Source organism: Callorhinus ursinus, unplaced genomic scaffold (assembly GCF_003265705.2).
Source record: "Callorhinus ursinus isolate GAN/ISIS: 27379988/994484 unplaced genomic scaffold, GSC_fseal_2.0 scaffold41, whole genome shotgun sequence".
Taxonomy (NCBI): Eukaryota; Metazoa; Chordata; class Mammalia; order Carnivora; family Otariidae; genus Callorhinus; species Callorhinus ursinus.
The window spans coordinates 4464371-4487223 of NW_027397103.1; the positions used below are offsets into that span (position 1 = coordinate 4464371).

The 22853-nt window shown below is 47.8% G+C and overlaps 1 protein-coding gene across 3 annotated transcripts in view; it reads left to right on the forward strand.

Annotated features, from left to right (window-relative positions):
- The window catches only part of KSR2 (kinase suppressor of ras 2), a 426580-nt gene that overhangs the window by 208176 nt on the left and 195551 nt on the right, over positions 1–22853 (forward strand). For all 3 annotated transcript variants that reach the window (XM_073881039.1, XM_073881037.1, XM_073881038.1), the window contains exon 5: positions 16890–17074. In XM_073881039.1, the coding sequence (XP_073737140.1) occupies positions 16890–17074 (185 nt within the window). The remainder of the gene's footprint in view (positions 1–16889; positions 17075–22853) is intronic.

Consider the following 22853-nt stretch of genomic DNA (forward strand, 5'->3'; position numbering starts at 1 on the left):
CCTGTGGCACCTGCAGAGGGGGGTGAGCACCGACTCTGGGTAGAATGCCACCTCTGTGGGCCCTTAGATAAGCAGCTTCCCCAAACTGTGCAATGGGGACCTGGTCCTCTACCTCCCACACTTTACCCCAAGAGGCGGTAAAGCTTCTTAGTAGCCTGATTCTGCTTCCTGCTTCTCAATCTCATTTGTGGCTCATGGCTTGGCCCGTGTATGTATGGGCATACTACCTTCCTAGATGCTTTTGAGCCCGCAAGAGATCTGGTGCGGACACTGGAGAGTGAGAGAGACAGCCACCCAGCATAGGGATTCTGCACCCAAGCAAACAAGGGACAGGAAGGGGCCTCTTGAAACACCTTGATGGGATGGCTCTGTTGGCACCCAGCATGGCCTTGGGCGAGCAGCAGTCTGTCTCTGTCAGTCCGTGAAGCCGCTCTGATGCATAATTCATCTGGATGCTGAAGTCACACTGTAGACAGCAGCCCCCAAGGGCAGGCAGCTTTGCATATTCAGGAGGAAGACGGGAGCCTCTTCTCCAGCTTCCTGGGGCCCTGTGGCTCCAGGTGAGGACTGGTGACTGCGGGGCCACTGCTGGAGTCTTTCTTTGCCGCGGTAAGACTCCAGGTGGTGCCCCCTCCCAATGACTTCAAGATTGCCTTTGACATTGCTGCTCTAGTCCGCCACTTAAGACACCAATTGCCTTTGATCCCAGGGCCCCCGTGGAACAAAGTGTCCAAAAGTGTAGCAATTTTCTTTCTACTTTAAAAAGCCACTTGCACAGCTTCCCATTTTTCCTCCCGTCCCCTCAAAACTGCAGCCCTGATTCTTTTGAAAGTCACCTTTGCAGCATCGCCAGGTGATGTCGGGTCCTCCCGGAAGCCCTGTTCCTCTTTTCGAGAAAGAGGGTTTGCAGATTTTCCTCCGCATCAGAATCGGTTTGCCGGTGGTTGGAAAACACTGCGTGGCATTTCGAGATGCGGTTTCCTTGGAGATGGAAACATCTGCCTGCAGATCTGGGAACCTGCGTGACCACAGACCAGCTTTTGTGCCTGGCGGGATCTGGAAAACAGTTCTCTAGATGTGGAGCCGAAGCCGTCAGCCCTGTTTTTCTTTTTCTAAGCCAGCAAAGTACCACAGAATGAGACCCCTTTGATGTGATAATGTGAGAACGAGAATGGAATTTCTTTTCATTTTTTTTTTTTTGAGATCACTGCCATTTAATTAACCTGTGTGCTGGCAGCAATTAGTTCAAGATGTTTAAATAAGTAACACACGTGCTCGTGTCAGAGGCTTAAGATAATAAATAGTTGAATTGTTCATTTTCCAGGTCAATAGAGACAGATGAACCAAACTGCCACAACCCTGCCCTCTTGGAGTCGATAGTCTAGACCAGGGGTCAAAAAGTAAGGCCCAGGGCGCCTGGGTGGCTCAGATGGTTAAGCGTCTGCCTTCGGCTCAGGTCATGATCCCAGGGTCCTGGGATCGAGTCCCACATCGGGCTTCTTGCTCAACAGGGAGTCTGCTTCTCCCCCTCCCTCTGTCTCTCCCCCTGCTTGTTCTCTCTCTGTCTCTCTCGCAAATGAATAAATCAAATCTTTAAAAAACAACAACAAAAAACACTAAGGCCCATGAGCCAACTGTGGCCCCCCCGTCTGTTTTTGTAAATAAAGTTTTATTGGAACACATCCTTCCTTCTTAATTTCCCTCCCTCCCTCCCTCCTCTTCCTCTTCATTCATTCTTCTCTCCGTCTTACTTCTCTTCCTCCTCCTTTTTTTCTTCCTTCCAAGTTACACACAATTACACTCATGGTAGACATTTTTTTTTTTTTTTGTAAAAAAGTCACACACAGAGTCAAATGTGGAAGTTTCCCCAGCCCCCTTCCTCCCACTGTTTTTCTCAGTGGAAGCCCTTCCAGTTCTTCTTCTTCTTCTTCTTCTTTTTTTTTTTTTTGGTGGCCTTTATCAAACAAAAAAAGAGGTAGAACTGAAATAAAACAAAAGCATTTATTTGGGGTCTAAGATTGCAATTTGGGGAGCACAAGTTCAAGTAGCAACCCAATTTGTGTCCCACTAGGGAGCATAAGTCAAGGGTTTTAAAGGCAGAAAGGAATGCTTGTGTTCATTGTTTTCAAAGAATTTTGATTGGTGTTGGTGGCAGAAAACAAATTTTGGCTGAACGTAATTGGTTGCTAAGGCTTTCACTAAGCAAGTTCTCTTACTGTAGCAAGTTGCAGGTATTCCTCTTGAGTCATTGGACTATTTGCCGTTTCGCCCAGTTCAGAAGTTCATGGTTCTACCTGGTGAGGATGCGCATAAGGCCCCACCTCCTTAGTTGGTCTCCTGGCTTCGTTTTAAAACCCTTTGATGTGAATGACTCCATTTTATTTCACCTTCCACACCTTAAATACATCATACGACTATATAGGAAATACATTCAAACATTTTGTAAGTGTATTTATACATATTTATGTTTGTATAAATGAGCTCATACTATATGTGTTGCTTGACAGTTTTCTTCTGCTTCACAGTTTTCCCTGTGGCTCAGAGAATGTCCTTTGCTGCTCCATTACCTCTTTTCTTCTGGTGTGCTCCAACCCTGGTCTGGCTCAACTCTCAGCCTTGTCCCTGAGTCTGTGGAGAGCCTGAGCAGATGCTAGCAATGGGAATGGTATTTTGTTCTAGAGCATCAGCCTGTGCCAGACCCACCGGTAACAGTGCAGGCAATTGTCATCGATGTAGACTTACCAAGCTGAGCAGAGGTTCTCAGAATTGGGGAGGTGTTTCTAGAGAGCTTGTTAAAATGCAGAGGTCAGGGCCCTACCTGACATCAAAGGATTTGAGAAACTCTAGAGCTGAGGGTACTTAGCCTGACTTAGGGAAACATTGAGCTGTAAACTTTTTTTAAGAGAGAAATCCAGCTTAAGTAAAGGTCTCAAGAATGCATTAAGGGTCTTTGGTTGCAAAAACTAGAAGCCATCTCTGGTTGGCTTAAGCAGAGAATGAACTTCTGTGGAAGATTCTAGGGTAACCCTTAGGATAGACAGGAAAGCTCAGAAAGAAGCAGGGTCCAGAGCATCCCGGGGGCTCTAAGCAGCAGGAATGGCTTGATGGGTTTTGGGGGGAGCCACTGGTAGATTAACTTAGCTTCAAAGATTTTTTCCCATCATTGTCATGCCGGCCACGATTCATGCTCCCAGGGAGATTCCTACTGGTCTGACTTGGCACCTGGTGACTTGGGGAGGGTAGCATCTGTCCCCTGGTCGACACCCCCAACAAGACTGTGCTCAGAAGAAAGAGAATTCCCTCAAAGGGGTGGCGGGGTGAATGCTGGATGGTCACAAACAACCCACCGTAAAGAAGCATTACAGGTCATTGGCTAAGATCTTTAAATACATGAGCCTTCGGGGCAGGAATAAGTACTCTCGATGGGAATGTCAAGTTACAGTTCCCAAAAGGGCCATCCTCTATATTATTTTATCCCCAAATGAACAAACTTTGTATCGTAACAAGTCACTGTTGGATGAAAAAGGAGAAAGCAGGTCAAAGGCCTTGGTTTGAAGAAGCAAAAAAAAAAAACCCCCCACTGATTTCAGGCAACAATTCTTCACACTCATATGGAAAAAGAGTTTCACACTCACTTCTTGGAGTCACTGTAGGACAGTCACGGATGACTTATTGGAAACCCCACACGGCTGGGATCACATGCTGACTCATTTGCCCCCCACACCGAAGCAAGGGGCAGACGGAGGGTCCGGAGAGGTGATCCCACCATATAAATAAGGAGACTGGAAGCCTCATAGATTCTGACCTGCCCAAGGTCACGCTGTAAGTCTGGAGGAAAGGGAGCCGCGTTGCAGGATCATCGCAGTGAGGATGGATGAGCTTTTAAGGATGGTCTGCTCTCAGCCCTCATTTTACAAGTGAGGACTCCGAGATCGTGCCAGGTTCAGCGACTGGCCTGGGGCGCCCAGCTAGCCCCCAGTATTGCGGATCCTTCCCGAGCCATCAACAGCTGGTAGATGCTGTTTTCTGTTTCACAGGCCGTGATCCTCCAGTGGGAATCTCATAGAACTACCAGGTTGACAGATAGGGCCTCTTCACGCATGTCGGTAAAGATTCACTCCCAGTTAATTTCCCTCAGGGTAAAGGAGTTTCTTTGAAGTACTCCATAGGTGGCAAAATACTCAGTTCCCCCGAATAAATATTTCTAATCAACTCCAGCTCACCAAGAGAAGGCCCTTCGCTGGCTCAACACTTGAGCAGACGATTGTCAATTCTGCCTTTGCTTAGGATGCTGACCCTGGATGATTTTACATGGAGATGTCTGGGATGTTGAGAATCCAGATAACAGCATGCTTCCTTGCCACAATGTCAGGAGCAAATCCAGGTCCTAGGGAGGCTGCAGTATGTTTTAAGACTGTGAGCACGGGGGTCGGACAGAACTAAGTTCAGATCCTGGTTCTCTGCCTTTTATAGGCTGTGTAACCTTGGATAACTTGCTTAGCCGTTCTGACTCTGTTTCTTCACCTGGAGATGATTTCCCCCATCTTGAAAAATAAAATGAGCTAATGCCCATAAATACTTAACACGTGGCCAGGCACATAGTAAAGGCTCAATGAACGGCAGCTGTCACAATTAGAGCCAAGATACCTGGAACAGAAAGAGACGGCTCAGCAAATCCCTGCTTCAGACAGGAGGGGAAACCAGCCTCAAAGCCCACAGTGACTTGCTAATAATGACAGAGCGAGGTCAGGAAATCAGCCTCCTGCTTTCTCCACCCAGTCATCTTATCCACCCAACACATGGCCTCCCTCGGGGTCACCCAGTAGGGTGGGTGTCCTGGGTGGAGGCGAGCGGTGTGGCTGATTCACCCTTCCTGGACACTTTCCTCTCAGTCTCCCTTCAGGGTTCTGATCTTAGGGGATGTTTTGAGTCAAATGACTCCCTGCCCAGGGGGAGGCCAAGGAAAGTGGGATGAAGCCAGCGCTGGTCATCACTTATTGGGCTGATGGAGGCTGCCCATGTCCCACTGGCCCCGGGGAGACAGCAAGAGCAGACCTCTGTGCCAATTTATCTTGGAAATTGTCTTTTCTTCAGGCAAGAGGAGGGGGGAAGGAAGCCTAAAAGAAAACATCCAGCCACATGCTTGTGAAATCTCTGCCCAAAATCAGTCATCTTTTTTAATAATGAGGGCTGTCAGAGCCCTGGTTCAGTCGGAAATGATGGCCTGTGTAAATATTTGGTCTGTAACTGATTTATGGGTTGGGGAACAAAAAAATAAGATTAGTCGCTAATCACAGGGATGCAGAAAAATCAGCGGGCCTGGAAGGCAGAAGTGAGGTTGGCTGTCTGGGTGAGCTCAGATGGGGCGGGAGGAGGCCGGGCTGGGCTGTGCAGTGGTATTCACTTGGAGAGGAGGCTGTGGGCTTCCAGATTATTCCATAATAATGGGCCAAGACAGCCTTGTCCATGTGCAGGTCAAGAACTAGGTGAGAGCAACTTTGTGGCAAGGTGCCCGGTTTACAGGCACAAGATGGGCTCTTCCCAGTGAACCCTGAAATCAACAACCTACACAACCCCAAGCGTGCACAGGCACCTCTGTAAAATGGGAATGTGTGCAATCAGCTCTTACAGTCGAATTAATGGAGGCATTAAGAACAGGCTTTGAAGTCAGTTCAATCTATGTTCACACCCCAGGCCTTTATTGAGTTGTGACCTGGGTACATTAACTGTTGGGAACCCCAGTTGCCTTAACTGCAAAACGGGTTCTAATTGTTGCTCCCTCCAGTGAGATGGCGTGTCCCAAGCACATCACCTGCTCCCGGCGTCTCAGCCCTGCAGATCTTGGTGACAATGCCAGAAGTCCTGAGAGTCCTGAATTCACAATCCCAGGTGGGCTAACGCAGGTGCTTACCTCTCCTGCAGATGAGCCCCCGCCACAGCCACCAGATACAGCACATGCCTCCTATTAGAAATCACTGTGTAGGGTTGGGTGCTGGCCTGGCCGCCCCCCATACAGCATGGAGAAAAAGTGGATGTCCTGGAGGGCTGCCCCCTCCTCGCCTCCCCTGAACGAGGAGCCCGCCAGCATGCACGTGCTGGTGCAATGGAAACACAGACTTCCACTGGGCTCCCTGTCCGCCAGGTCCTGTGCTGGGTGCTGGGGATCCACAGAGAACAAGTCGCACAGGACCCCTCCGTGGGTGGGAGGGGCCCACACTCAGCAAGTCATCCGAACAACAAGCGTGTACTCCAGAAAGGGGCCAGATCTTTGAAGAAACGTGTAGGTGTGGGCAGGATGGGGAAGGAAGGGCCCCAGGTGGCAGGGGTGGCAGCTCTTGGGGTGAGCCAGATGATGGGGAGGGGGATGCAGTGTGGTTTGGGTGGTTTGCTTCACGTTTCCTACTTTTAGGTAAGTCCAGATCCTACTAGCACAGGGGTTGGCAGGCTAGAGCGTGAGGAACGAATTCAGCCCACCGCCGATTTCTGTAGATGTTTTACTGGAATCTGCCACATCCATTCATGCACACGTTGTCTTGGGCTGATCTTGTGCCGCATCGGTGGGGCTGAGTAGTTTCGGCAGAGAACATAAGACTTGCAGAGGCTTCTTACAGAAAAAATGTCACTGACTTCTGCATTAGAACATTTTTCCTGTCCTCTCTCATTCCTTCTTCCTCTCTCATACCCTGTGAGGATCTGAAGTGGTGTCTTAGTGCACAAGAGAGGAATGAATATATATATATATATATACACATACACACACACACATATATAATGTACATAGTGGAATACAATATATAGTGTATATAGAGGAATACAGTATATATACATGGTGTACATAGAGGAATACAATATATATACATGGTGTACATAGAGGAATACAATATATATACATGGTGTACATAGAGGAATACAATATATATTCATGGTGTACATAGAGGAATACAATATATATACATGGTGTACATAGAGGAATACAATATATATACACTGTATATAGAGGAACACTACATATATATAGTGTATATATTATACATATATACATATTGTGTGTGTGTATATATATATATGTATGTATATATATGTGGAACAATTTGCTCTTTTCCCAATCAAGTCTTAGTAGAAGGTCTGTTTGATATCGAGAGCTGATCTGTTACTGAGCAAAATTTAATCTTAAAAAGACATACCACGTATCTATTCTTAAGCTATTTTGCATATTTTTTAAGTACATACATTTATATATAACATATATTTAACCACACACTATAATACGTATATAAATTTATATACATGAATATATAATATGCTATATATTATACTATTATATAATATATAAATATATAAGTGTGTACACATAAATATAATAAGTACTATATTATATATTATACTTGAATATATATTATATATAAATTTACGTATATAATACTCTACTGTAATATAGTATATACACTATATGCTATGTACTATACATATGTATGCTTATATAAAATATTATATATATATAATGAAACATATACATATGTTTAATTTCTAGGAATCTATAAATGACCGCATTTTTATATCTGTCAACTAAATCTGAGATACCAGTTACCAAGTGACTGATAGAAGCCATTTGGGAAACAAAATCCCTCTCAAATTTGATTTTCAATTTAAAACTTACTCAAAAAATGAGACATCATTGTAATATTAAATAACGATTGACCACTTTATTCCATGTCTGTACCTCTGTTTTCTAGAGGGTTGTTTTTTTTTTTTTGGTTTTGTTTTAATAAAATAAAGAGAAAAAATTCAAGCCCAAAATACTGCATGTCATTTTACAATGATGTTTTATTATTATCAAAGAATACACCTGGTACTCAGTTCCAGTGGTTACTAAGTTCAAAGCCTAAAAGTAACAGCCTCTTGTGTACCCTTCCAGAATGTTTCCATACAGGGGAGAGTACCCAACTAAGACTGGGCACCTACAGGGCGCACCAATTTAGGAAACCTCAGATGTCTCTTCCTCTCACCCTACCACACTGTTGGCAGCAAGTCCTGGGAGAGCTGTGTTCCAGATGCTTCCTTTTCCTCCCCCTCTGATGTCCAGAACTTGGTCCACGCCACCACCACCATTTTTATCTAGGTGACGGCCACAGCCTCCTCTCCAGAATCCCAGAATCCCATTTTTTTTTTTTAAAGATTTTATTTATTTATTTGAGAGAGAGAATGAGAGGTAGAGAGCACGAGAGGGAAGAGGGTCAGAGGGAGAAGCAGACTCCTTGCTGAGCAGGGAGCCCGATGCGGGACTCCAGGATCATGACCTGAGCCGAAGGCAGTCGCTTAACCAACTGAGCCACCCAGGCGCCCCCCAGAATCCCATTCTTGCCCGCACGATGGTCAACTCTCTACGCATTGGCAGAGTGGTCTTTCAAGAATAGAATTAGGTTTTGTCATCTTCCTTCTTAAAACCTGCCAGCAGGTGCCCACTGCTCTTAAAAAAACCCGCCTCCCTACAGGGGCAAGCACTGGTTGATCACAGTGATCTGGTCCCGCCCCTGATCCCGCCTTCCCTCTCTTCCTGCTCACTTTAAGTTGACCTGCCCTGGCCTTGGACTCCCCAGCATTGACTTTGCCTCACTGCCTGGTCCCCTGTCCCTCCAGATCTTTGCAAATCTGGCTTCTTTGACATTCAGTTCTCAGTCTAAATGCCGTGTCCCCAGGAAGGCCTTACCACCCACTCATGACCACATCACCCGATTTTAATTCTCCACGAAGCTCCTCTTATTCTCCAGTATTTCCTTACTGCTTTATGCGTTTGTCTGTTTCCACCCACCACCAGGATGCCAGCCCAGGCAAGAGCATGGCTCTTGTCTACCTCCTTCACTGCTAGAATCCAAGCACCTTATTGTCCTAGTGATAGTTACTGGATTAGTTTTTGGAATTAAGCCAATTTTTGTTTTGCTGTATTTTTCTTGTCTTAGGGAGACAGAGGGAGGGGAAAGGGGTGCTTTGAGCAAGCATTCCTTGCCAAATCTTTTCTCTGGATGACTTTGAAAATCCTGTTGTAACTTTTCTTCTTCCAGAAAGGCTTCATTGCCTGCCCAGCCTGGTCATCACCGCATCCCAGGGATGGGCAGCCTTCTTTCCCGGTCAGTGTGGTCCACAGACCTTTGTGTGTTTCTTATGAAGCAAGATGTCCAGGATGAAGAGGAATTCTTTGGTCCTCTTCATGGATGCTTGTCCCCTTTCTCTTGATTTTGAGCCTGACTTTCACATCATCTTTGCCCATAAAGAGCCTCAGTTTGTCTAGAGGAAAGGAAATATCTTGGCAAGGGACCATCGCAGGAAAGACTATTACCTAGCAGGTGCCAGACGCTCTCTCAGGCACTCAAAGGACATTATTTCATTGGATCTTCATACAATCTTGTGAGATAGAGGAATTATTATACAGTTTTACAGGTGAGGACATCGAGGTTCAGAGAGGTTAAGTGACTTCATGAAGGTCACACAGCTAGTAAGGAGGTGAGATCTAGTTCCTGTGTTACTATTATATTATTTTTCTAATTGTAGAAAAATACCTACAGCATAAAATTTACCATTTTAACCATTTTGAAGTGTACGATTTAGTGGCATTGAGTACATTCATAGCTTTGTGCAACTATCACCACTATCCAGTTCTAGAACATTTTCATCACCACAGATAGGAACCCCAGACCCATTAAACAGTCACTTCTTAGTCCCCCTCCTGCCCCCAGACCTGGCCAACCACTAATCTGCTTACCGTCTCTGTGGATTTGCCTATTCTGGATATTTCATCTAAACGGAATCGTAACGTGTGGCTTTGTGTGTTTGCGCATACGTGTGTGTGTGTGTGTGTGTGTGTTTTCCACTTAGCTAACGTTTTGGAGGTTCATCCACATTGTAGCATGAATCAGTGCTTCATAATCCTGAATCATATTCCATTGTATGGATAGACCACAGTTTGTTTATCCATTCATTTGTTGATGGACATTTGGGTTGTTTTCACCTTTTGACTCTTGTGAATAATGCTGCTATAAATGTTGCGTACAGTTTTTGTTTGAACACCTGGTTTCAGTTCTTGGTATAGATATCAGAGTGGAATTGCTGGGTCATATGCTGATGTTTCCAATGTGGCTGCACCACTTTACAATCCCACCAGCAATGTGCAAGGTTCTGGTTACTTCACATCCTTGTCAACCCTTGTTCTGTTTTTGACTTCTTGATCATGGCCGTCCTAGTGGGTATGAAGTGATATCTCATTGTGATTTTGATTTGCATTTCCCTAATGACCAATGATGTGGAGCATCTTTTCATGTGCTTCATGGCTAGGTGTATATATCTTCTTTGGAGAAATGTCTATTCCAGTCCTTTGCCCGCTTTTATATATATTTTAAAGATTTTATTTATTTATTTGAGAGAGAGAGCGATGAGAGAGAGAGAGGGAAAGAGACAGCGTGATCACAGGGAGGAGCAGAGGTGGAAGCAGACTCCCCACTGAGCAGGGAGCCCAACACAGGGCTCGATCCCAGGACCCCGAGATCATGACCTGAGCTGAAGGCAGATGCTTAACTGACTGAGCCACCCAAGCGCCCCCATTTTAGTATTGTTTTAAGAAACCTTTTGTAAGACATAACTTTCATTCAGAAGTGAAGCGCACAATGTTTGTGTCTGGTTTGATGAATTTGTATATATCACGATATGCATGTAATCACACACAATCAAGACTGAAGACATGTCCAGCTCCCAGAAGGCTTCTTGGGTCTCATTCCAGTCAATAACCTACTCAAAGAAAATCACCCTTCTGGCCCCTCTAGCATAGATTAATTTTGCCTGTTCTTGAACTTCATGTAAATAGAGTCATATAGTACAGTAGCTCTTTTGTGGCTGGTTTCCTTGGCCCGACACTATACCATTGAAATTCTGCCATGTTATAGTCTAGCCAGAGTTTTCTCTTTTTTGTTGCCATGCAGTAATCAATTGTATGAATATACTATGCCTTATTTATCCTTTCTGTTATTGACGGACATTGAGACTAATCCCAGTGTTTGGCCGTATGAATAACGTTGCCATGAACATTCTTGCATGGGTTGTTTTGTGGACATGGGTGCACTCATTTTGGTCGGGTACACACCCAGGGGTACATACCAAATTTTTGGGTCAGAGGGTGTGGTTGAACGGGTTTGCAATCTCACCAGAATTTGGGGGGGGGGGATTCGGCTTGCTCTCTCTTCTTGTCAACATTTGGTACTGTCAACTCTATTTTTAGCCATTCTGGTGGGACCTGTACTGGAATTAACATGTTTTTCGATCAACGTCTCTTCCTCTCCCCCCTCTGTTCCTTTTTCTTCTCTTTCTCCTTCTGTGTCATCTTCATTTCCTTCTTAGTATATTTCCCATAAAGCTGTATACAAGGAAATTGTTGCTGTGAGGCCATGGAGTTGAGATGCAAGTTTGTTTTTCAAATTTTAACTATTAAGATACAAAAATTTCACCTGTGTCTCATCTGAAAGCATTGCATATTCGTCCACACTGGGGAAGTGCAGCTTACGGTGTCTGACCCACTCATGCTTCCTTTTTGCCAGTGCTTGGGTGGATTAAATGCCATGCTTGGGGTGTGTTTGAGCCAGAAATGAGGGTTGTAGCCTGTGGTCAAGGAGCAGAGCAGATTCTACTAAACATTCTCCTGGTGTTAGACTTACCAGGCCCTTTGCTTTTCCAAACCTTCTCCTTCCCTGGGCTCTGTGCGTATCCCCTGCCCTCTCCCCACCCAAGAACGTGGTGCTATTCTTTGGTTTTGAAAAGGGTCTTGCCCGGAGGCCTCATTTTGGGTAATCAGATCGTGTCAACTGTGAAGGATAGCAATGGCCCCGTTTGAGAGGGAGGGACAGCTCGGACAGCTCACACAGCCCCGTGTAGGGCCGGGGGCATCTTTTCCTGTTTGGGGACAAGGTTGCTGGGTGTGCGAGAATATGTGCTGGGCCTGTCCTCCAGCCACGCTTTCGAGGAGCTTGCCTGCCCCCAGGTCTGTCATTTCCTCCCAATTGGCTGGGCCAGATGCTCCAGACACCATTAATGAGATGCTGAAGTTTATGGCCGGATGAAGCATCGGAGTTCAAGGGGACACAACCCCACATGTGGGGAAGCTGAGGGTAAACAGGCCACATGAGCCAGCGGCTCTGCTTGACTCAACGCCCAGCAAGCTTTTGGAAGAGAAAGTGGTGCAAAGACTAATCATCAGTTTGGGACCCCCCACAGCGATCTTTGCTACCAAGGCTCTGAGGGAGAGGTGGCAAATGGGCATTGATCAGAAGCCTAGAGTGCAGAGCTGTCTGTCTGCCAGACCAAGGCTGGGGGTGGCCAGGGGCTGGCAAAAGAAATCAGGTGTGTCTCTGCCCTCAAGGGGCGCATAGCTGGAATGAACTGAGAAGATGCTGCCAAACCAGCCTTCCTGACTTGCAGATCAAAACTGGGCTACATTTCCTTTAGAATTCTCCCAAGACAGATGACACCAGGTTGTTTTTGCTTGAGTTGGAGGACATGGGCTTGGGTGGGAGTCTATAGACCTAGCTTCTGGTCTTGGCTCTGCAACTGTGGGTTGCCTGCTTTGTGTTAGTTGCTGGGATACAGGCCCATCCCATGTGTAGTGGGCACAAACCAAGCGGGAGACAGACATTCACTCAGCAACCACATAAGTAAAAGCAGAATTCCAACTGGGATGCATTTTGTGAAGGAAAAGCAGATAGTGCTGGGAATGCATGTAACCTGGAGATCTGACTAGTTCTGAAGGTTGAGGACTGTGCCTCTAAGGAAGTGATGCCTAAATTAGGTCCCCACTAATAGGATGGGAAATGGTGTTCCTGGCAGAAGGAATAGCATGTGCAAAGATCCTGAGGTAGATGAGAATTTGGTATGGTAAAAAATCAGAAAGATGACCAGAGTGGCTAGAGTCAGAGGGTGACAAAGTGATGATAATACAAGAAGTTCTCCAGATAGTGATCCTTGAGGGTCCCTTGAAGCTTTTGAAAGGAAACCTTTGGGAGTTTTTAAGCAGGGGAGTGACATGATACAGTGTATGCTTTTTAAAACATCACCTTGGTGCCTGGGGATAGATTATAAAGAATCAAAAGTGGGATGGGATTATTCAACCATAAAAAGGATTGAAGTTTTGATACATTGTTACCACTTGGATGAACCTCAAAAACATTAGGTTTGGCGAAAGAAGCCAGACCCCGAAGTTCCCATATTGTATAATTCCATTTATATGAAATATCCAGCCCGGATAGGGAAGGGAAGGGCATGGAGAGGAATTGCTTAGTGGGTACAGGGTTTTGTTTTGGGGTGATGAAATATTTTGGAACTAGATAGAGATGGTGTTTCACAACATCGTGAATGTACTTAATGCCACTGAATTGTTCACTTCAACGTGGTTAATACATATCATCTGAATTTTACCTCAGTGTAAATGAAAAGTAAAGAAAATAAAAAATTTTTTAAAAGTGAAAAAAAAAGAAAGTGGGATTGGGGGTCTGATTCAGGTCCAGTGGCGGCGCCAGCTGAAATGAGGGACGGAAGTGGGGACCAGAGCTTGAAGGCTGGAGATGGAGAGTGATGAACCAGTTGAAGAAGTAAGGGTTCTCGGGATCCTTTTAGTTCAGACATATTCTCTGCAAATTAGGCTTCAGGAAGTTGTTCTGAATTCAACCCTGGAATGAATAATCCTTTGCTGTACCCCGTAAAACAATGTGCATTTTCCCTAAGCACAGATGATGGCTCCTGAGCTGGGTGTCTTCCTGCCATGGATGCGCAGCCTCAGCTGAGCCCAGCTCTGGGACTACTCTCAGCACAGCCTGCCATGTCGGGGAGCTCTGACTTGCCCACCTGTCGAGAGAGCAGCACGGTCCACCCGGGGCTCATACGGCCCCGAAGGATGGAGCTGCCCCTGCCGATACTTCGTGTCTCCTCATTTTGCTGCTTTCCCCAGAATTGGCCCTGATTCCAGGGAAGAGATTTATGTGATAGATTTCTAATATCCTGTGATCATGGAGAGATGTTCTTTTTAATTACACCTGCAGGATGTACTGCAAAATATGCACTGAATCTTACACAGTCACAGTCATTGGACACAGTCATTTGTGTCTGTTTTCTCCTTTGAGCATGCTGGGTAATGAGGGCAGATGGTAAAGGTGAATCCCACGTTCTGTCCATGAAGACTTCCTTGGTGGGCAAGAAGTGGTGTATGATTTCGTGCCACCTACTCTGATCAAATAGCCATTCATCCTCCACTTTCTCTTTTTCCTACCCTCTTTTCCTCTTGTCTGTCTTTTTATTCTCCCATCCTCTTTTTTTTCTTATATCTACCTCTCCAACCATCCATCATCCTTCTGTCCTTCAACCTTTTCACCCATCCATTCATCCATCCACTCATCCATCCATCCATCCATCCATCCATCCATCCATCCATCCGTCTATCCACCCATCCATCCATCTGTCCATCCATCCATCCACCCATCCGTCCATCCGTCCATCCATCCATCCATCCACCCATCCGTCCATCCGTCTATCCACCCACCCATCCATCCGTCCATCCGTCTATCCACCCACCCATCCATCCGTCCGTCCATCCATCCATCCATCCATCCATTCGTCCATCCATCCATCCACCCACCCGTCCATCCGTCCATCCACCCATCCATCCATCCATTCGTCCATCCGTCCATCCGTCCATCCACCCATCCGTCCATCCATCCGTCCATCCACCCATCCATCCATCCATCCATCCATTCGTCCATCCGTCCATCCACCCATCCGTCCGTCCATCCATCCAACCATCCATCCATCCATCCATCCATCCATCCATCCATCCATCCATCCTCTGATCCAGCTCTTTATCCATTCATCCATCTATCCATTCTTTGTCCTTTTCATCATCCATCTTCCGTCCACCCTTCCACCTCTCCTACCTTCCTTTTTCCCTCCCTTCCCTCCTTCCTTCTTTCCATCCATCCACCCATCTCCTTTTTCATCCATCCATCCATTCATCCTTCCATCTATCCATCTGTCCATCCAGCTTTTTATCCATGCATCTGTCCAACTAACATTTATTTATATACACCCCTTCTCTGCTCCATCTCTGGTCCTGAGTTAGTAAAGCAAATTGACTCTCTGCAGTCACTGAGCTACTGTTAAACTTGTGCTGAGTTGGACTTGGTTCTCCATATACAAGGAATCTGGCCTTTTCATCGGGTGGCCCAGTGCCTCAAGGCTCCCGTCAGTGTTTTGGAAATAATGATGGTATCTATTGCCAGAGGGTATGACTGCATCCTATTCATCTGCCAAGGGTAGTGGTGGGTTGAGAGTTGCTTGATGTTTCGGGTGAAAAGCATGGCTTGGCTTCAACTTTTGGCTTCTTCCAGGCTAATTCTATGCTATACAGACACCCAGTTTAACCTGCTCCTAGTGATGTTGACGGGTCACCTGAACCCTCACTCTGTGCCTGGCCCTGTGCCAAGCATCTTATCTCCTAGAACTGTCACAGAATCCTTCTTAGTTGGGTGCTGTGATTTTCCCCATTATCCAGGTGAGGAAACTGAGGCACAGAGATGAGACCACTGGCCTGAGGTCCCGGTCAGGACCTGAGCCCCGGGCTCCCGGACCCCAAAGTTGGCGAGTCTGACTATAAAATTCTCCTGCCTCGGTGTAGATGCCTCTCTGAATCTCCAACCCTGGAGGCTCTTATGGAATGAAATGCCGCTCCCTTGTTTCCCTCTCTTCTCCAGCCATGGGCAGGGAGAGCCAGCTAACGTGTGCGGCTATAAGGGAAGGTACCTTCCTGGGCCTTGCTGCGGACCCCTAGGGATATAATAAGCAGGGCTGCCAGCCCAAGCCCTGCGAGGGAACGACTCCACAGGTGCACTTGGATTCCTGAAAGCTGATGGGCAGCAGGCCTCCTGAAGAGGGTGACTTTTAGGCTGCGTGTGTGGGAGGCCTCCAGTCTTTAATTAAGGCACCTTCCTGGGCTCTCCGTCTAGAAGGGAGAACATTTGCAAGGAGGGTCCACTTTGGCCACAAGGTGGCGCCCAACTCCGGGGCCAGACCTGAATGGGGTGGTACAAGGAGGTGGGGGGCAGGTGGGGGGAGGGCAGAGTGGCTGGTTTGGGATGCTGTTCTAATCACACTCTCTTAAACTGATCACCTAAGCTCCTAGGGAAAGGGAGAAGTGTTTCCAAAGCTGCTCCAGTGGTTCATTCCATTCAGCTGGTGCCAAGCCAGGGGCTGAGAGATTCAGCCACGAAAACCACAGGGTTCCTGCCCTCAAGGAATTAGAGTGCAGCGCGATTAAGTGCCAGTCATAATCCAGATTGGTCATTTAATAGGCACCTACTGTGTGCCCGGTTCTGTGCTAATTGCCAAGAACAGGGAAATGAACAACACAGAATCATTGCCCTAAAAGACCCACAGTTCACTTGTGAAACAAAAACTAAAAGAATAAACTTGGGAAAATAGGAGAGTACAGCTGCAGGGATACACTCAGAATACTGTAGACGAATTGAAGAGGAACACCCAACCCAGGCAAGGAGGGAAGGGAGTATCTGGGAAGGCTTCCTGGAGGAGAGGACACCAGAGCGGAGTCAGACAGATGGGGATTAAGCAGGCAGGGAAGAGGAGGGCTATTCCGGGCTGCGGGGACAGCACCAGCAAAGGGTTGCAGGTGAGAAACAGCACAGAACCCTGGCTGGAGCTCAGGGAGGGGGGGATGCAGAAGCCGCAATAGGGCCAGGTCAGTGTGGGGAGTGGACATTGGCGCCATGTTAACGAGATTGGGTCTGCCAGCTCTCATTCTGTGTGCACTTATGGATACATGTCCCTCTCTTCTTCTTCTGTCTCTCTTTCAGAGCCAAGAAGAAAAGCAAGCCCTTGAACCTCAAGATTCACAGCAGCGTGGGCAGCTGCGAGAACATTCCCTCTCAGCAGCGCTCCCCGCTCCTGTCGGAGCGCTCCCTCCGCTCCTTCTTTGTGGGACACGCACCTTTCCTGCCCTCCACCCCTCCTGTCCACACCGAGGCCAACTTCTCTGCAAGTAAGTCACCTTCTTGTCGGCCAGGTGCACGCTCCCTGTTCTCGCTCAAGAAATGCTCATGAGATGCTTTGAACGGGGACCTCCGCCTCCCACCTGCGCCACTCCCGCCCCTCTGGATGGTTTCGATGGTTTCGAAGGGAAGGGGCATGATTAGCACTGGGAGGTTGACTGGCTGTTGTCACTGGTCCCACGTTCCTACCCTTTTTGCCTGCAGGTGTGTAGGGATGACAGAGAAAAGCAAGCATGCAGGGCATGAAAGGAAACATCAGCTTTTTCTCTCTGCTTCTCAGTTGCCCGGTCACAGGATTTTTCTTGGGCCGCTGTGGATCAGGCATCTATGATTAAATTTTGTAATTTTTTTCCCCCACTCGGGTCAACACGTATCACCTTTCATTTCAAAGATGGATTTGGGTTCAAACTGGGCTGAGCGTGGCCTGGGGTGTTTTACATTCTGCTCCCACGAATTTCTGCTAGAGACAAAGTGGTTATTACTCGGAGTAGAAATGGAACTTTCTGGTGATCAAGGGCTTGAGGTTTCAGAAGACATTTCATCTTGTCTGCCCAGAGGCCCGTTTTGCTGAACAGGTTCAGATGTGGTCAGAGGGGAGCCCCTGAAAAAAGACACTGACTTTTAATGGACTGGGAATTTGGGGGGGGGGACTGCTGGAACAGGAAGGAAATAACCCCGGGCCCCCAACACAGCCATGGGGTAATCAGGTTGTTGCTCTGATAAATGATAAGCAGTGTTTACTGGACACCTGTTCATGTTCATCACCCACACGCATGACCTCATTTGGTTCCTGCAACAAGCCATTGTGCAGGTGAGTTGTTCCCATTGTATAGATGAGGAAACAGAGGCTTAGGGTCATCAAAGAACTTGGCAAACTCACACAGCTGTTGAGTCATTGAGCCAAGGTTTGAAGCTGGTTCTTCCTAACTCCAGAATGGATAAGCTTCACCATCACACATGATTTGATCCAAGATCCCTCAGCTCTTCAGCAGGGAGCCTTTCTCTACATGTGGGTTCTATTCTTTACCTTCACATGAGGGTTTTTGAACTTTTTTTAGGGAGGCTGTGGACCCTTTGAAAATTTCATGAAATCTATTATTTCTCTCCCTGGGAAATTGCACACACATATAACCTCCAACGCGGTGTCCGGTGTCAAGACTGTTGGGCTCAGAAGCTCTGCCTTCCTCCGCTGGATGGTTGGCCTGAGGGGCATGGTGAGCTCGGTCCACACACGTGCATGATGCAGCCACTGCAGGAATCAGCCGAGGGTCCAGAACCAGAAGAGACCTGTGTGGACGTCAGTTAGGAGAAGTTCCAGAGCCTGGCTGGTCTCAGTGCCCTGGGGGCGCGGGCCCTGAATCGAGCGGACTAAAATAGCACTCATGACACATATCAACACTAGAAGGCCAATTTATTAATTTGTCGAGAGAAATCACTGTCAGAGAAACCAGAACTACACTGTGGGGTGGGCCTGTGTGGCTGTCAGAGGGTGGCTTGGGAGCCCAGACAAGGACAAGGGGGCTGATGACGTATTAAATGTGTCATAGCAGTGGGTGAGGCAGGATGTCCCAGCCTGAGAGGGAGACGCCAGGGGCCAGTCCCAGCTCTGTGTCTTTTTGAGCAGCGTGCCTGACCCCATGCAAGTGCAGAGCCCTTTCTGACGGTGAAGACACTGAGGTGTCTTCATCTGTAAAATGGGGCTCACAATAGATGCCCTCAGTAGGGGGTTGTGAGGATTAGATGGGCTCCTCCACATCAAGTCATCTGCACAAGGCCTGGTACATAATAAGTGCTTGATACATAGTAGCTGTCATGACGATGTTAATTAGCTCCTTTTCCCTGGCTGTGTTTACATCCTCTGACTTTCTGATAAGTTTGGGGGCTGTGGGTAAATGCCTTTCAGTTCACCCCCTCCCCCACGCTTCCCCATGGTCCTAAGAGTGCTTGGAATTTACCTTGGCATGAGGCCGGGGGGGCTGCCTCCAGCAGCCCTCTGTCTCTGGGCTTCGCCATCTCTGGGGGCTGGACCACAGGTCTGCACTTTAGCTCTGTCCAGGATACAAACATCTTCAGCTTGCTTAAAAAACCACAGACTTGCACGTGTAGACCCTTCCTCTCCTGCCAGAAAGTTTTATGAGGAGTCACTGTGGCTCCCAACTTTTCCTGCCTGCTCTGGTCTCCATGGGAGAGGGGAGGCTTCTCCCCTTGCCTGGGGGCAGGAACAAAGTCCTTAATGAAAATCGGCCCTTAGCACTAAGAGGCCGGAGAAGCACTGTTGCCTCTTTGGACCGTCCTTGTCCTTGGAGGCAGAGGTCGCCCTCTGATCTTCCATAAGGGAGAAAAGTCACATTTGAGTCTCAGTAGGAGAATGAGGATGTACCCCAAATATTAGCTGGAATTCCACGGACCAGTTCCATTTCCATTGATCCTAATAAATGACAGAAACAGAGGGCAGCCCAGTAGAATCGACTCCAGGTTAGGAAATGAGAAGCTGTCTGTTAGAGTCTCTGTGATGCTGCCGTGGAGACCTCTGTCCCCGCCTTGTCACAGTTAAAACTCACCACAAACAAAACATTGGGGCAGGCGTTCTCATTCCCATTCTATAGATAAGGAAGCTGAGGCTCAAAAGGGCAAATGGTCTTGCCCGCACGGAGGGCTTGAATCCCGATCCAGCTCTAGCCTGCATCCCCGCTCTTTGGTGAAGCGAATTCCTTTCTCTCCCTGGGTCTCAGTTTCCCCAATTGTATAATAAAAGACTCCACAAGGGTCCAGTCCAGAGCTTAGAAACTCTGTGATTCTAAGGCGAACCCGGTGAGCTTTTCCTGGGCAAATCTTTTGACCACTTAGAGTGCTGGTTTGAGGACTCTGGGCTGGGGTGGTTGGGAGGACACATGGGGCAGGCTCTGGTTCCCCCTCGCTTGTAATAGTCCTGTTCTCCCCCTACTCTGAGCTTCAGAAGAGACCTTTCTGCCTTTGGGTCCTGGTGCCAGCCTTCCTCCCCGTGACCCAGTGGAGGGAGTCCCTGAAACTGCGTCCCTACCGGGCTGGGTCTGTCTGCCCCGTTGTCACTGTTAGTTCTGGCCATGGCTGGTGATCCACCATCTTGTTGCCCTTGCTGGGGTTGCCTGGGGACAGCATCAGACAGATATGGCTGTAGAGTGGCAGAGATTCAGACCTTCAGGGTGCCCAGCCTTCACCTCCTTGGGCTTACCCTACGTTCCTCATCTGGGAGTGACAAGCAGGGGGAGGGAGGGGAGTGGCAGGAGCCCCAGCTTACAGAGGACCATTTCTCTAAGGCTAACTGTGGACAGAACACAAGTTATTAAACCCTACTGCTCAGTGGGGAAGGTGGTGACTCAGGAGTGAACCTACCTCCCAAAGAAATAGAGAACAATGGACTGATCTCCCCACCCTCGCTGCATTTATTCTGGGTTTCATCGGGGCATGCCGCATGGCCCAGATGGTGTCTGATTGGATGCCCTCTACCCATGGACCAATTCTGGTCCAACAAGCTGTGTGCTGGTGGTTCCTTATAGGGTATCAGGCTGCTGCTATAAGTCCCAATAAAGAGTCTTCTTCAGAATGAAAATATACTGTCTAGATGGGAAGGAGTGATGACTCATCATCATTCATTACCGGCTGGTGGAAGTGATTTGGGGAGCACAGTGACTAAGTGGTTGCTGACATTTCGTTGGGCCCTCACTGAACCCCCTGAGTCAGTTTTAACCTGGCAAGGATGTAGTGAGGACAAAATGAGGAACGGGTGTACGTTTCCCAGCACAGGGGCTGATGCTTAGAGCACTAAAGTCTCAATAAAGGGTAGGTTTGGCAGCTATTGCTGTTTGTCCTATGATGGGATAACTTGCAACAAGGATGAAAATGAGGATAGTAATAGCCATCGGCACTTACTGTGTATTAACAATGTTTCAGGCGCCGTCAATTCAGGCAAAGCAATTTACTTGTATTATATAAGCTTCCCAGTTCTCCATCAGGTAGTTTCTGTTCTTAGCCCCATTTTGCAGATGAAGAAACTGAGGCTGGGACGGTTTGGGTAGCTGGCCCAAGATCACAAGGGCAGGTAGGAAGTGGAGTTTGCTCTCATTCTGAATTCCCCGTTCTGTAATGCTGAGGAACAGAGCTTCCACGCTGTCCTCGCTGACACTGGTTTGCTCATCAGGTAGGGACCTTAACTTGTTCCAGTTTCCTTGCTGGCACCCTGGTCTCGTTGGGGGATTGTGTTGTGGGGGGTCAGCCTTGCTCCAAGGATGCCTCTTATTTATCAGCACGCTGTGCTCACTCAGAGAGCAGCATCCACACTGGGTGACGAATTGTCACCCTGCCAGATTCTGGTGTTGATATGCAGGGGATCCATTGCCCAGGTGGTAGCCAGCCTGGGGTGGGGGGTGGGGTGCAGGGCAGGCAGCTGCAGAGAGTGGCCAGAAGAATGAGTTGCAGACAGCTTTTGCAACTCATTTTTCCTGGACATCTTTGGTAGAAGATGAGGAAGGGCAGGCTACTTTTTACCACCTTCAGTGTTCTGGGTGTTTCTTTATTAGCTGTGGGGGTCTAGGACTTCAGGGCAGCAGCTAGCAAAGAGAACAAGTGACTGATGATTCCCAGACGGCCCCTTCTTGGTCCTAATGGCACCAGCTGGAGTTTTACACAAGGCCCCAGTCTTAGAAAATATTGTCCTTCGCGCAGCGCCTTGAAAGACAGCATACCCTCACCTTGCCCTGTCTCACTGTGCGCTCTCCTCATCTCTTTGCCGAGCATTTCCCGTGCTGTTTCTTGGACACAAGGTGACAGAGAGTTGACCCTCTGTTGAGGGCCTGGCCCTGTGTGCCTTGAGGCTGAGTCAGAAGGCTGAGTTCTTTTTTTACAGGATTTTATTTATTTATTTGACAGAGAGAGACAGTGAGAGCAGGAACACAAGCAGGGGGAGTGGGAGAGGGAGAAGCAGGCTTCCTGCTGAGCAGGGAGCCCGATGCCGGGCTTGATCCCAGGACCCCAGGCTCATGCCCTGAGACGAAGGCAGACGCTTAATGACTGAGCCACCCAGGCACCCCAGGAAGGCTGATTTGTTGAGGGAGGCAGCAGGTAGCAATAAAGACCGATGAAGCTGAACTGCGTAGTCCCGAGAAACCAGCCACTGGAAGGGTTATAAAGAGACTCGGGATGGGGGTGATTATATAATCGGGTTTAATGAGGCTTGAGGCCAAGGTTCATTACCCCCCGGAAGAGGACGAGGAGGAGTGCATATCTTGACAGAAGTTGGCTGCCTGAACCATGTTCTCGGCTCAGAATTATGAGGCTTTGAGAAATCCGTGTCTGACCTGACTCAGTGGTGGCAGTTTCAAGGGGGAACCCATGTATCACATTGGAGTGCCCCAGAGAATGTTTCTCCTCCCAAAACAAGCAGGTTTTGGGTTTTGCTCCCCTCTCCCCCCAGCAGATACAGGAGGCTCCCTTGTTGCCTGGAATCTTTGCTGTATTTTAGGAACTTAGATACCAGCGGGCAGGTCCTTAACACATACTGACCATCTGCTACTTGCCAGGCAGGTGCTGGTCTAGGCGCGTCTAGGCATTAAAATGTGTATACCTGGAAACAAAATCCACAAAGGTTCATGATGAAGAACACTAGTCCTTTGTACCATCCCTCTGTCATTCCTGCTTTTTATTTTTTTTTAAGATTTTATTTATTTATTTATTTATTTATTTATTTATTTATTTGAGAGAGAGGGTGAGTGAGAACACGAGCAGGGGGGAGGG